The 15,585-nt window shown below is 40.1% G+C and overlaps 1 protein-coding gene across 1 annotated transcript in view; it reads left to right on the top strand.

Moving 5' to 3' along the window:
- LOC137260126 (carnitine O-palmitoyltransferase 1, liver isoform-like) overlaps nt 1-15,585 on the top strand; it is a 34,217-nt gene that overhangs the window by 8,031 nt on the left and 10,601 nt on the right. Inside the window, exons 2-12 of the mRNA XM_067797828.1 lie at nt 3,748-3,902; nt 5,354-5,476; nt 6,479-6,782; nt 7,378-7,482; nt 8,069-8,200; nt 10,000-10,054; nt 10,746-10,875; nt 11,358-11,497; nt 12,556-12,755; nt 13,283-13,427; nt 13,957-14,028. Coding sequence (XP_067653929.1) covers nt 3,748-3,902; nt 5,354-5,476; nt 6,479-6,782; nt 7,378-7,482; nt 8,069-8,200; nt 10,000-10,054; nt 10,746-10,875; nt 11,358-11,497; nt 12,556-12,755; nt 13,283-13,427; nt 13,957-14,028 — 1,561 coding nt within the window. The remainder of the gene's footprint in view (nt 1-3,747; nt 3,903-5,353; nt 5,477-6,478; nt 6,783-7,377; nt 7,483-8,068; nt 8,201-9,999; nt 10,055-10,745; nt 10,876-11,357; nt 11,498-12,555; nt 12,756-13,282; nt 13,428-13,956; nt 14,029-15,585) is intronic.

Below are 15,585 nucleotides of genomic sequence, written 5' to 3'. Positions count from 1 at the left end.
GTCTGACTGAATATGTCACAATAACTTTGTCTGAAGTTGTTATTTGTGGCATGTGACACTTGTTCACTGTTTATAAATTTATGTTTATAATGTTTGTCATTATATAATGTTAATAATTTCAATGCCAATAATGAGAAATGTTAAATCTGGAAAATGTGTGTTTAATTTTATTCTGTGGGTCCTGTGAATTTTCAGTGGGTCAGACAGACATCTGAAGCTTACAGGACCCAATGTCCTGTTACTATGAAACACCATTCGTTAACTCTGTCACTCAGAAACATGCAATGTGAGTTTGTATTCACTATAACCTCACCTTCACTCCAAATCAGCCAACATTATAATGAGGTTACAGCGACAACTGACATGATTTGGAGTGATGACATCCATAACATTTTGTCTGACATTACAATACAAACTTCTAAATGCCTTTCAAGAATCTCAAAACCAAAACTTTATGAAATCATTAAAATCAACAAAAGGGCACCTGTGTATAAAACTGACCAGTATCTGAAATCACAAGGTGATGATGTCTTACGTTTGCCTCCTTATTATTTCTGTTTGAACTTGATTAAACTGATCTAGGGTATCACCAAATCTGACATTGCCCAGAATAACACAATGTCTAAAATGACAGACATTCACAATCTAGTCTACGAATCCACGGATAAGATTTCACGAGACACATGGAAAAAATCAGCTGAGAAAGTAAAAAAGACCATGGATCATCAGCACTGGCTTCAAAGCGGTTTACAACAGGCAACTGTTAGTCCTGTTATCATACAAGTGCACTCTGATGACTCTGACAACAGCAACTCCATGTCCGATTCAGCAACACAGTGTGATGACTTTTGATACCATCCCCTACGGATAAATCAACATCGCACATGCCTTTCGCATAACTGGCTGTTACCTGAGCTGTTGCTAACCAGTGTCACAAATCTTGCAGTACTGAATGAAAATAATGACGGTTTGTTAAACAACTTCTATATTTAGTTGACAAAAATTACAACAAAATTCTGCAGAGTTGGTGTGTTTTTCCTGTTCACATTGGTGTTAGTTTGATTCATTTGCGATTATTTGTTGAGTTACCATGCAATTCATTGGAGAGATTTTGACTCAAATGGACTGTATTCATGTGCGATGTCCTGCTGCTACATTACGTTTGAAAACAGAATGCATTCAATCAAGTTAGGTGTTTAGTCACCTATTAGGACATTTTCCCATGTTTAAGGGATTTATCCCCCTCAAATTTATTTGTGTAAGGGAAAAGTCTAAATAAGAAAATTCTAACCTGACAAAGCAAGGGGTACCTGTATGTGGAAGGAGTTACTGCCCCTGACAGTCTACACAACAATGTTACATATATCACTGCAAAAACAGTCCCTGCTGAAAAGAAAGGATGGGTGGAGTAGCCTAGTGGTTAGAGTGTTCGCCCGTCATGCTGAAGACCTGGGTTCAATTCCCCATAAGGGTACAATGTGTAAACCCCATTTCTGGTGCCTCTGCATGTGATTTCCAGGAATATTTCTAAAAAGCTGCTGAAAATCCAACTTTCTGACGCATCTGAAAAATAATGTTTCATGGCAAAGACATCTCATTGCTGCACTACAGATTAAAGAAATGTATTTTCTGATTATGGTACTAAGTATTTTGGGTTAGCAGTGATACGTATGTTTTTGAAATAATTTGATAAAAATATACTGTGTTTATGGTGATGGATTTGGAAACTTTGTATTGGACAGGAAAGATATTTGCACTCTATAACCAGGAATCTCCTCTCAGTGTCTATTGCAATTTGCATTGTTTCCAGTTGACCATTCACTTATATCTGGATACAGTGAATACTGGTATATATAAATGAGTCATTTTAGATTGTCACATGAACTTGACCTTTGTCCGGTGCCCTGTACAGTTTAGTTAAGCCAATATGGTGTCAAAGAAAGCTTATATCGAGGATCTTTCACATTATTGAAATTAAATAATTTTTCAGAAAATAATTTAAGAAACTGTCTGAGACGACAGCCTTCAGTAAAGAGAACTTGTCATCCAAAAGTCTTTCCTTTGAATAACGATGAACACTTTCCCCGATCCTAATGACTTTCAGAACTTTTGGGCTTATTGGACAAGTGTTGGTCAACAGTGTTTTGCTGTGGTTAAATTTAATGTTAATAAAGTTTTAGTTAAAGTTTTTATTCATCGTGCTGAATACCCAGTTTTGATCCCTACATGGGCACAACGTATTGAGCCCATTTGTGTGTCCCCTGCCTTGCTATTGCAAGCTTATTACTATAGGCTGTGTAAGACTTTACTCAGACAGTACTCGGGAACCGGTCAGTTATCTAGCGAAACTATGTGAAACAGCTATGATAACACCCCTCAGTACTACACACGTCTGAGTGAGAGTTATCACAAGTGATATCACATTAGGATGTTGGTCTCTAGGGCATTGTATCTTGTCTCGATAACCCACATGTCTTTATCACCGACCCTATGTAGAATGGTTACACAGAGACCGGCTGAATCGTTTATTATAACATCTTAAGTACATAGTAACTGTAATCATGTTTCAACACTCAAAATATTATCTTAGCTATTGAGTTGATCACTGGATTGTCTGGTCCAGACTGTATTATTTATGGACTGATGCAGTAGCTGTTCAGTCCAGTTATTCTGGTGGGGTAGCTTAGTGCTTACAGCATTTGCTGGACACACCAAAGATTGGGGTTTGATTCCTCACATGAGTACAATGTCACACTTAAAACATACGTTGTCAAACTTGAGAGATGATGTCATGATTGGTGTTCATGCAAGATTTGCAGCTGTAATCCAGGAAGTCAAGCCGTTCTTTTCTGATTTCTGCATCGAAGTCGACACATAGATCTTGAGTTCAATGTTTCTCTATTCCCCCCACACAAATATTTGATGTACATATCATGTAGGTGTAAAAATAGTGATCTAAATTCGTATGTGTTGTCAAATACTTCACGTTTTTCAATATGCTTTTGTCAGAGTGTTTCTTAATCCATTTCCAAAGAAGAGTCGGTTCTAGTGTCACATAACGTATCTTGGTTATAAGCGATTGTGTAGCAGTTGTTTTGTCAGCTGCATGGTGTTTTGTTCATAAATCCATACTCTTAATTGATGATTTATCGATAACTGATCAACAGAATGCGTTGATAATAGATTATGGTCGATTCCCAAGTGTAATAAATGATCAGTATTCAGTGAATGATAATTGACCTTTGTGATCTATATCAATATCCAGTCTTAATGATTCTGACGGAAGACAGTCCGAAACGTATCATGTACGTGAGACGACCTATTGGGTCCAAACATGATGGAGGATAAACTCCCAAGCGTGGTGGGGTACTTGACAGTCATGAATGAACAGGTTTCTTGATCACGGATGCCACTGTTTCATCATTTGCTTTGAATAGATTACTATGGTTGAACCTTGTATACTGCTAGTTGTAAAGATGAATATTTCTGCCTAACATTAGTTTGATCACTCGATCGATCTTTTGTACGACTAACTATTCATAATCATCCTAGGTCGATGTATACTGCTGGGTCTGTCTGTTTTTTTCGGCATGTGAAAACATTGGGAATGCAGACACACCACACCCAGGGTTGGCTGTTTACATATGGTTGATGTAGATGTGTGACTCTGTGACTGTGTGAATATTGTGTTGTTGTGCTCTAAGAATCTTTCACCTGAGTAATGTGCTGTTCTTTTATATTTTCCAGAAACTTGATTCGCAATGGAATGTGGCCAACCTCAACATGGAACCTCTTTGCCTTAGTCACACCTCTCACTGCCCTCCGATTGGCTGACTGGCATGCTGCTCGTCCAATCACAAACCAGCTACAGAAAGTGGAAGATCTTATATGTCTACCGATAGGTACGTCTTTTGTATCCAGATAGTCATAGAGATTTTGTACTTTATGAGCATTACTGAAAAACGTTTTGCAATTTGTACAAGTACCATAAAAAAGATAGTTTCAGAAAAATAGAGCTAGAATATATTCATATATTGATGTGAAAGTGGAAAATATAAACTGATGTCACTTGTTTTGTTTGTTCCTTTGCTTTAAGTTTACGCTACTTTCAACAATATTCCATCTAAGCAATGTGATGGCAGTCTTTAAATCATCAAGTCTGGACCAGATAGTCTGTGCAGATGTTTTACGATGATATGCATCAACAAAATCAACAAGTCTGACCACCCAACTACATTAATTTCTTTTACATTAAGCATTAGTTGTGGAAACCAGTTCTAACCGCATCTGATACCATTTGTAATATCAGTGGTTCGAACAGAAAAGTAATCAGTTTCATCCTTTGGCTTTGGTACACTGACCTGACAATCTGGGAAAGTGGTCATTGGTATCTTTATGATACTTTCCAACTTCATTATGTTGCTGTTTGGAGATTTTCCATTTGTTGACACCATAAGATAAGAATGTGACATATCTGGAGATTTATTTTCCCATGTACGTGAAGAAAATATCTTGGGAATGTGACCTACTTGAGATACAGCCATTGACTCTCCTACAAAGTGATATTATGTCTTCAGTCATAAGTCTGTGCTAAATTAGAGGGAGTGCTGTCTTTTTGTAGTGGCCTGTAGTGAAAAGATCTGGAAACAAAGGTGGTGTTTACTTAGTGGAATCCTATCTTGTGTGGACTGCCTCTGTGGTGTAGTGGGTAGCCCATCCATCTGTAGAGCGGAAGGAAGCAGGTTTGATCCTGATTGTGTCATACCAAAATACATTAAAATATACTACTTGTTGGTCCCTGCCTGGCAGTCAGCATTAATGGGTACAACAAGGACTAGTGGGCTTGGAGCCAGTATAATGTTTCTTAGTTGGGTATACATGCTTAATTGCGGCATGGTATCTAAGTTAGCTAGAACTATGAAACCAGATCAAGCCTGGGCTAGTACAAGCAGCTAACACATACACACGTATGCTCTTTACCATTTGAGCGGAATATTGTCATATGAGCAGAATATTATCATACGAGCAAAATATGAGCAGAAGATTGTCATATGAGCAGAATATTGTCTCAGCAGCAGAATATTGTCTCATGAGCAGAATATTGTCTCAGCAGCAGAATATTGTCCCATGAGCAGAATATTCTTAAGTACGATCTGAAACCCCCTTTTACCACACCACACCAACTATGTATGATGCCACATGAAACTGTCTACTGCCAAACATGTCTTTCTTATCAATAACAAAATAAAACTGTCTTAGAGAGTAGTCTTGAAAGTCTGTGAATAGAGCTCATAACACATTATTAAGATCAATGAAGTACTGTTATTAACGTTTGGCCGGGTTTTCTTTGCAGGATGTCCAGTTGTCATCAAGTCTGTCATTGGTTCAGTAGTCGTCGGTTTAGGATTTTTCATCGTTGTTCTGTATGTTCGTCGCTTCACCCTCCGAGCTTTGCTGTCATATCGTGGATGGATGTGTAAGTAGTTGGTGTATCTAGCCCTGTTAGTCTCGTATCTACCCTTTCTTCACTGTACTCCAAGGACCTCTAACCTAGACCTCACTGTAGGATGGACAGGAATAGCCACCTTTGTCTAGGGTTGCAACAATTCACCCAGACCTCAATTCAATTTCATTCAAAGTCGTTATTGTACCCTGATTAGATCATATTCCATTCAGTCCTTCATAAAAGAAACAACCATCATATTTCATTTAACTCTCAAAGTCAGCTTTTTTAATGTGAAATCCACTGTCAACTTATCAGTCTCCTAACAGCATTCTCATTGGATAATTAACCTTATTTCAGCACTCGAAACTGCTTGAGTTATAGTCAAAATTATGTTCTGGCTGTGTGAAAATGATCTAAATGGGTATTCAAATATCGCATTAAAAAAATATTGTAATCGTTAATGAAAATAGAAACTAAGGTGTCAGATTCAATTTTCGAGAAACAGAACCATTCCCTGATACATTATGGCTTAAGTTAGTCAATATGGATAATTCCTGTCCGTGTCACAAACTAGTTTATTACACTGAAGTGTAGAGTTCACACGAGAGTCAAGTTAGCAGTCAGCCTATCATAACTCAATAACTAGATTTGGGGAGCATCTTATTGGGGCCTGTGCCTCTCTCAGCGCAAGCTTTTGTTGCCAGTGTGAGTAATTTTATTTAATTCAAAGTAGTGCAATGTCAGTTGGCTCAAAGTACAGATGGGGGCCCAAGTTATTACAGGTACAACCCTGATCAAGGATGATTCAGTTTGGGCTCTAGAGTTGACCAGGGGAGATAACTCATATTTTCACTTATCTGACAAACATGTTGCAGAAATGGAAGAGAAACAGCACAGTTTGCATTCTCCAAATTGTAGATAGTTTGGTATATAATTCTTGGATTTCAGGTACTTGAACTTAACAAGATCCCCATTGTAATCCCGTAATATTCTCCTTTATTGTATATATGTGTGTAATCTTATGTATTGCAGATGAACCCCCAAAGTCCCAGTCAGTGTTGACTCTGATCTGGGGAGCGATGGTGCGTATTGTGAGTGGGCGTCACCCTTTGCTATACAGCTGCCAGCGCAGCCTGCCCAGAATGTCGGTGCCAACATTGAAACACACCCTGGACAACCTCCTTGAATCCCTTCGACCCCTGTATGGGGAGGATTCTGAGGAGTTCCAGACACTCAAAGCTGAAGCCAAAGTATTTGAACATACACAGGGGCCAAAGTTACAAAGGATGCTTGTTTTGAAATCGTGGTGGTCTCAGAACTGGGTCAGTGACTGGTGGTACGTACAAAGATTTTGCTTCCTGATGCCACTGGAAAAATTTGGTCTGAAATAAAAGGGAGCCTCATTGTTTGTCTGGAAATGCTTCATATCTACAGATTAGTAGAGCTGTAGCTGTTTTGGATTACTTCCAGTTGTTATATTAACTAATATAAAAACGTTTGAAACTACAGAATTTTTGGAGTTGGAGCAAATGAGAATCGGAAAGTTGCTTTAGCTAGATCAAAAGTCTTTCCAGAAAAGATTGTTTTCGAGGCCATTTTTGTATGGCAAGAGTATTGTTGGGTGAGGCGTCAGACAAACCCCCTTTTTTCTCTACAGATTTTGTGAATTGCAACTGCTATTGGAAGAGTAGGACCTGCTTGCCATTTCTGCAAATAGCTAATCCATTCATAATAATAGTGTGTTTGCCTGCATGCGTGCGCGCCTACATGCATGGTATTCCCCACACCCTATCACTCTCTGACTCTGCTTTTCCTTTTTACAAGGACATTTTAGGGACCAGGTGTTGTAACACTCAAAACTAGATACTGATAATTTAATCAAAGTTTGAGCTGTTCTCCTACCCCACTGACAGTGTCTTGTCTTGTACCAGGGAGAAATATGTGTACTTAATGAGTCGCAGTCCGCTGCCCATCAACTCGAACTACTATGTGATGGACCAGAACTCCTGGATCCCCACACACAGACCGACATCCAGGTGAGTGCCCAGCTCTCTGTCAAGAGTTAGGACATTAATTTTGTAGCTTGGTTTTGTATCTGCCAACATGAAAATTGCCAAAATATGAGTAAAGTCAACATGACTTTTTTTAAGAGGCCATTGGTATATGAAATACAAACAAGTAAATCTACATGAAATGCCACACTTATTTGAGTTAGTTTAATTGATGTGTGCTGCATGAAATAGATAATGAAATATTTACCTTTAAATTTGATGTGAAAATGATTATATATCTACATGACATATCCAGTCATTTAAGCACGAAAATGGAGACATTCATATGCCCTACAGTTGGAAAGGATAAGATCAGGACAGTTAGACATTCATCATGACAAGTTTTGCTTCAATCTCCACATTGTGAGAACAACTGATAATTCCATAAATAAACTTTAACCAACCAAACCCATAATCATTGGTGCCAGTCCCAGGTTATCTGTGAGTGTGATTCCTTGTCTTTAGCAACACTCCCCTCAACACTTGTTTCCCTCGTCTAGTTGACAGACTGTGATTAGCCTAGTGTTCTACCGAAACCTTGATCTCCCTCCTGCATGGTCGTGTGTTGTAGGGCGGCCACCTGTATATACCAGATGATGGTGGTCAAGCAGAAGCTGGACAGGGAGCAGTTTGACCCGCTGGTCATCAGGAACACCATCCCTGTGTGCATGGCCCAATACGAGAGGGTCTTCTCCACATCAAGGTAACAGTTAATAGTTTGGCTATCAAGCTGCTTCATTCTGGGAGACGATGTGAAACTCCAACAATTTCAGCCAGACCACAGGACTGGTGAGATGTAAATCTTGCCAGCCCTGACCAAAACGTGCCTGCCCACAAAATAATTGTCATGAGCATTTCTTAATTTGAAGCCGACTCTCTGGCAGGTGAATTTGAGAATCTGGCAGTAGTGTTGAAAATATCATGTCCCGGGCAGTCGAGCAGGCAGGCATTTCGAGTCTGCGATATAATTGTTTTATTGTCATATTGTTTCGAATTTTGATACATGTCAGACACATGTTTTAGAGCTCTTTAACTAACTCTTGCCTTCTATTAATAATTGTGAAACAATGTGTGAACCAGTTCTCAGTTAAGGGGAGATAACAATGTGCTGAAGTAGCCTATCCAAATTGTCTCCCTTGACTAATGACATCTTGACTCTTGAAGCCGGCATTTGGTATGTAGTGTCTGATATTACAACCATTGTAGGCATTAAACCAAATCCCCAATGGATTGATTGCTGCTGAATCAGTTGATTGTCTGGACGCATTATTTACAAACTGCCATCATGTAGATTGAACCAACAAACAAATATGTATCTGTAGGTTAATCACCCTTTCAAAGTAGTTATTAGAGAGTGATGGTGATTAAATGGCTTACACCACTTATTTGATATGTATGTAATGTGTTAAACATGATGAAGATTAACAGAATAAGTACAAATTTATGGGGTTTTTTTTATTAGAAATAGTTGCTACCGAAGCACTTCCAGGGACAATAGTCAGAACTTTCACTGGTGGTTTCAGAATGTATAGAGAATCTTAGATGTCATATCGCCTTTGATATGATAGTTGTACCATTCTTGCCAACAGAAATTAGATGATGGTACTTGACAAGGAATGTGTTGATGATGCGCTCAATTCTTGGGGTTTTAGTTATGAAACTTGACACCTGATGTTTTAATAAGTGCTTGACTCAAGGCCTTTTAAGTATGGTCCTTAGCACCAGGTATTCTTATCGTATGGCTCTGGCAGTTTTAAAGGAAGTACTTAACATCATATGTTTATGATAGTACTTCACGTAATATGTTTTGTGATAGTACTTGATTTTGGGTGTTTTGTCATGTACTTGACACCAGGTGTTTGTGATAGTATTTGACGTCTGATGTTTTGTAATAGTACAAGACATCAAGTGTTTCATGACAGTGCTTGATGTCAGGTGTTTTGTGAAAGTACTTGACAGCTGGTGTTTTTATAGTACTTGACTTGGCTGTTATGTGTCAGTACTTGACATCTGGTGGTATGTGTCAGCCCTTGACATCTGGTGTTTAGTTACAGTACTTGACATCCAGTATTTTGTGATAGTACTTGACACCCAGTGTTTTGTGATTTTGACATCTGGTGTTTTGTGACAGTGCTGAACATCAGGTGTTTTGTGACAGTTCTTGACATGAGGTGTTTTTTCATGGTACTTGATTTTGGGTGTTTTGTTATAGAACTTGACACCAGGTGTTTTTGAAAACTGGTGTTTTGTGACAATGCTTGACGTCTGGTGTTTTATGACTACACGACACCAGGTGTTTGTGATAGTACATGACATCAGGTCTTAAAAGTAGTGCTTGGTATCAGGCGTTTTGTGACATTTCACTAAGTGTTTTGTGACAGTACATGACACCAGGTGTATTGTGATAGTACTTGACATCAGATGTATTGGTACAGTACATGACACCAGGTGTTATGTGATAGTACACAAGGTGTTTTATGGTGGTACTTGGTGTGGTTGCAGGATACCTGGAGAAGACATGGATATTATCCAGCACAAAGATCCTTCAGAGTCTAAGGTAAAAGATCAAACTTACGATAAAAACTGAGTCATGCATGTGATTTTTTAAAAATAAGTGTCTTTGCTCTTCCCATTTTATAACAAACCTTTGCCAAAATTGTAAAGTTTACAAAATCGAGAGAAAATGTGCCATCTCTTCTTGTAATTTTACCAAGTTTGTTGGATTCTGGTCTGATTGCCATGAATTGTTTGACTGGTATTACCATAGAACTTGTCTAGCATTCAACTTATGTGCTTGTCAGTGTGAGATAATGCCATCTCTCTATACAAACACATGATTTATTTGTGTGTCACTTGATGTCTGGATTTTTTACCTAAAAAGTTGAGTAAAAAACAACATCAAAAGTATGCTGAACAACAGATACCAGTTGCAGAATGTTCATGTTAAATACATAGGGTGTTTGTTTCAAAATCCCATGTTTCAGGTGTTTCAGTGACAACCATCTTTGATTTTACTGCCTGTACAGTGAGTGAATGAGTTTTAGTTTTATCCCGCTTTTAGCAATATTCCAGCAATATAGCAGAGGAGGACACGAAAAATAGACTTTAGACATACACATGTAGGGAACTGAACCTGGGCATTTGGTGTGACGGGTGAACGCTTCAACCATAAGGCTACCCCACCATCCTCACTGTACAAGCTTATATGGGATTAGTAGTTCATTTCCGATTCACACTTTGTTTTACAGCATATAGTGGTGTTAAGGAAAGGAGTTTTCTACAAGGTCAATGTATTTAGTCCCAGAAACAGACCGGTGCCACCTCAGATCTTGGAGAAACAGTTCCAGTCCATACTAGAAGATGCTGAAGTGCATCAAGGTACTTGTGCCTTTCCCATTGTTGATGTTCCAACTCATAGATCCTAGAACCAGAATCTGAAGCAAGGATAGAGTAGCCTTTGTGTGGATTCTGCAGTGTAGGTATATAAAACAGGTTCCAAACTCAGACTACAGGAACCAATGAGCTCTTTCCTGTGATTTCAGAGCGAAGTTATCAAAAAGCTGATGCTGAAATAGTTATTGGTGGATAAAAAACAGTGTAAGGTAACTTGAGGCTAAAGTTTAATTTTGCAGCATACTTTGCAGAAATTTATGGTTAAGCTTTTTATTCATGAACAGTCATTCCCATTGACAGTGTGGTCTGGCTCGAATTTAGTGAGTGTCGATGATGATGATGATGATGATGATGATGATGATGATGATGATGATGATGTATCTACTTGTAGTGAATTGTTTGAATAGAAGTTATGCTGACTGATGTTCTTCACTGAGATACCTACATGTGTAACATTGTGCCCGCAGACAGTCTGTGTATGGGTGAGGAGAGTCTTCCCGCCCTCACTACACTAGACAGGACCTCCTGGGCCAAAATTAGGACGGAACACTTTTCCCAAGGAGTGAACAAAGAATCTCTTGACATTCTGGAAGGAGCCATTCTCTTTGTGAGTATTTCTTCAGTGACTGAGGCATGTACTTGTTGTAGTAGGCGACCAACTCAGTGTGTCTGTTCCCTGGTATATACCTGAAAATTGCCAGTAAAATTCGTAGGTAAATTGAAAGCCTGATGGACACCGTGTCTGGTAAATAATCAGAACTCCATTCAGAAATGAACAGAGAAAACTTTGAAGGTCTGTTTACACCTTTATTTCAAATTTGTTAGAAAGTTAGTACTTACAGTATGATAATAGTATATGACCGGCAAATTTCATTCATGATTGTGTCTTGTCAACTTAAAAATTTTACCAGTGTCTGCAAATCAGTAGAAACACTATTAACAAGATCGAATGGTCAGACTCACTGACTTGGTTGACCACATAGCATTGTTGCTCAATTGTGTAGATTGATGCTCATGTTGTTGATCACTGGATTGTTTGGTCCAGACTAGATTATTTACAGACCATCCCCAAAGAGAGGGAATGTTGCTGAGTGCTGTGTAAAACAAAACTCATGCACTAAAACATGTGATCATGTTTGTGTTAACCAGCACTTGGTCATTAACTGGAAGAAATCTCATTTTGATTATGCCTTTACATACTGCCATTAATTATCCAAATCTCTAGTAAATCGCACACTGTCACATGAAAGCTCGTCAGGTTTAGTTGGTAAAGGGAGACAACTCTGAACTGTAATCCAACAGAACCTTATAAGTGCAAATGGGCCTCCTATTGGCCCTATAACTATAACACCACTGAAAAACTTAAATGCAAGGTCTCAGTTACCTGCAGAATGTAATAGAGAAAAGGTTTATTATTGCCTCATCACAGCAAAATCTAAATGTTGAAATTGAGAATTACACTGCAATTATGCACTTCATATAACTGTTGATGAAGCTTTGTTGAGCCGTGTGTAACTGATAACGCCAGTATAGAAGAAATCCTTATACTCTACTGTTTACTTTCTCATTACTAAACCCAAAACACTTTCCCATTAATTAATGTTGTAATGTCTCACAGTGTAATATCTTGTATAATGTGTAACTTTTATTGTGTGTGTGTTTCAGTTGAGTTTTGACACTCACAGCTTCAAGGACTACTCACCACGGGCCAAGTACCTGCTACATGGAGACGGCAAGGCCATCTGGTTCGACAAGTCTATTAATCTCATCTTCTTCAGCGATGGACGCTTCGGCATGAACAATGAACACACATTCGCTGATGCCCCAGTCGTTGCTCATGTGCAGGAATTCAATATGCTCAACGAGTATGTACTGAATTGTTTTACAATTCTCATATTTAGGAAAAAAGAAATATTGCTGAATGTCCTCATACTGCCTACTCTATAAAAAATCTACTTCAAATGTCAGGTACTATTTCTTAGCTGGCTGAACACAGGTACATTTGCACTTAGGAAGTTTCATGTGACAAATATTTAGAACTACCATGCTGTGACCTTGACCTTGAACAAAGGTCAGTAATTCAACAGACCCCCCCTTTAAATTTGATCGGCATGAAATGGACTACAGAGAACACATCTTAAGTTACCTTCACTACATCATATTAATATTTTGAGAGTATGTCCTTGAGAATGAACTTGACCTTTACGTCATTGTTTCTATGTCTTAGTATCAGACAAAAGGTTTGGTATGTGAGGTTTGTGGATGTTTGGGGTCAGGATAAGTGCACTGTAGTATCATTCACTGGACTGACTGGTCATGACTTGATTATATACAGACAGATATCATAAACTTGAGATGTTTCAGTGTAATATCTTTGTGTTATATTTGTCAGAGTCATCGGCCTCCACAACACGGAAGGCTATGCAAACCCAGTACCCTGTGAACAGACAGAGAATGTGAAACCAGTGCGACTCATCTGGAACATCGACTCAAATCTGGGCGGGCGCATCAAACATGCCATGGAGGTGCACCAACAGGTACTCCATGCTTCACCATGTCTAGTCTAATGTCTGTAATTCAGAGTGACTGAGTTTAGTTTTACACTGCTCTTAGCCGTATATCAGCAACATCACATGTTGGTCACCAGATATGAGCTTCACACATTGTACCCATGTGGGAAATTGAACCCAGGTCTTTTGTGTAGATGGTTGAACATTTTAACCACTTGGTACTCCACTGACATTGCTATGCTTAGAATATTGTTGTCTTTATGCTGATATTATATGTGATGCAGAAAAAGTTGTGGAAGTAGTGCAGCTTTCTTTGCCTACATTATGTTGCTGTTTACACAGTACAGATTTTGCTGATGTTAAATGGAAATCATTTTGGATTTAGGGACAGTTGGTGGCAACAGATTATCACTATCACATTAGTGTGTTGCTATAGATAATAGCTTTCACAATGGTTGTTTTCCCACCACTAGTCAGCCCTAATAGAGGCATTAAGGCTCATCAGTCAGTCATGTTTTCACTTGTACACATTTTAGGTAACATGTCCTTATTTCAGAACTGTGAAAACCTAGAGATTGTGGTGTCCGACTTCCAGCACTTCGGCAAGAGCTTCATCAAGAAGTGTAAGGTAGGTTGTGGATAGACTAACACAAGTGTATTGACAAATGTAACATAGGCCATCGGTATACTTTGACAGAGTGAATGACAAAGAGATTGCACACTGCTCAAAGAACACCAGTGACATTAAATTTTTAACTTACCTTACCATAGGTCTTATGCATATTACCTCAAGCTTCGCTAGAAGAGATCAGACAGTCGTTGATTCTCCATTCCCTGGATGGCTACCTCATGTAATCTACGAATGTAGTCACGGAAGTGACGTGATCTCCCCACTCGCGCAAGCGCGAACAATCCAAAAATCACTTTTACTTCTAGCGTTCGTCTGTTCGGACGTTTTTGGTTCGCTTAGTTTACCTACTTTGTGGTTCAATAAAGTTGTTTCCTCACGGGTAGGTATGGTTTGTATCCCTTAGGTGTGCGTGTTAAGGTAAGTTATCTTTTAACTGCACTTACTTTGCTACCTCGTGTTGTTTTTTCTCTCACTTCGGGGTGGGTTCGCCCGCGTCGTGTGTGAGTGCGGCATGGCGTCCGTGGGGGTTTTATATCTTGCTGGTTTTCTCCCTCCATGTGGTTTTCCATGTCGATTAGTATTTTTGCCAGGTTTCACTGCATTTATATGTTTTTTCGTGCCACGTTGCGATGTACGCAGGCAACCTTTTTGGTTGTTTGCCCTTCGCTGTCACGAGCTTACGGGCGTGCCTACTTTATAGTGGGGGTGCGTTGGTGCTGCATTTCTGGTATAGGGGTGTTTTTTCTACCGCCTAGCATTGGTTTCAACGCATTGTTTGGTTTGTATGTTGCACTTAACTGTGTATGTCTCGCCAGTTTAGCACCGTCTGCTAGGGGCAGGAATCGGCGAATTTCCCCACCCTTGGTGCCCGGATTGTGCGTCTCTGGCCTGCTCTTTTGACGGACGCTGCCAGTACTGCGAGGCGTTGTTGGTTGCTGGTTTCAAGGCTTCTTTTGCGGCTAAGAGGAAGCATTTTTCACAGCGGAAGAGAAGGTTGTCGTCTCCAGCGTCGTCGTTGGGATCTCTGCCGGACGACCCTGACTTACAACCGCCTTCAGCGCCTGTGCCGACGCCTGGGATGGGGCGTTCGTCCATGACGCCTGTACGTTTGTCCCCGGAACCACCTCGCTCGGATTCCATCGTGGATCTGTTTTCGTCCGGAGGCTTGTCTCATCCGCAGGTCCAGAGGTTCCTGCACTCCCTCCTCACGCCCGGTGCTGCTGCGATGCCAGCGTCTGTCTCGACACCAGCGCCTATGCCGACACCAGCGCCTGTGCCGACACCAGCGCCTGTGCCTGTGCCTGCGCCAGCGCTTATGCCAGTGCCTATGCCTGCGCCAGTACCTATGCCTACGCCAGCGCCTATGTCTACGTCAGCGCCTGTCAAGACACCAGCGCCGACGCCGTACCCTGTGCCAGCGCCAGCACCTGCGTCTTACCGTATACCCAGGGTGTTGCATACGTTGTCCAGGGAAGAGGTTTTGCAACGACAGTTGGATGAAGGGCGCGCTCGGCGCTTGGAGGCAGAGAGCTCTCGGCGCAGATCGCGCTCCAG

This window comes from Haliotis asinina, chromosome 13 (genome assembly GCF_037392515.1).
Source record: "Haliotis asinina isolate JCU_RB_2024 chromosome 13, JCU_Hal_asi_v2, whole genome shotgun sequence".
NCBI lineage: Eukaryota > Metazoa > Mollusca > Gastropoda > Lepetellida > Haliotidae > Haliotis > Haliotis asinina.
Note: the sequence above shows the minus strand (reverse complement) of the source record. Positions and strands in the feature narration are given on the sequence as shown.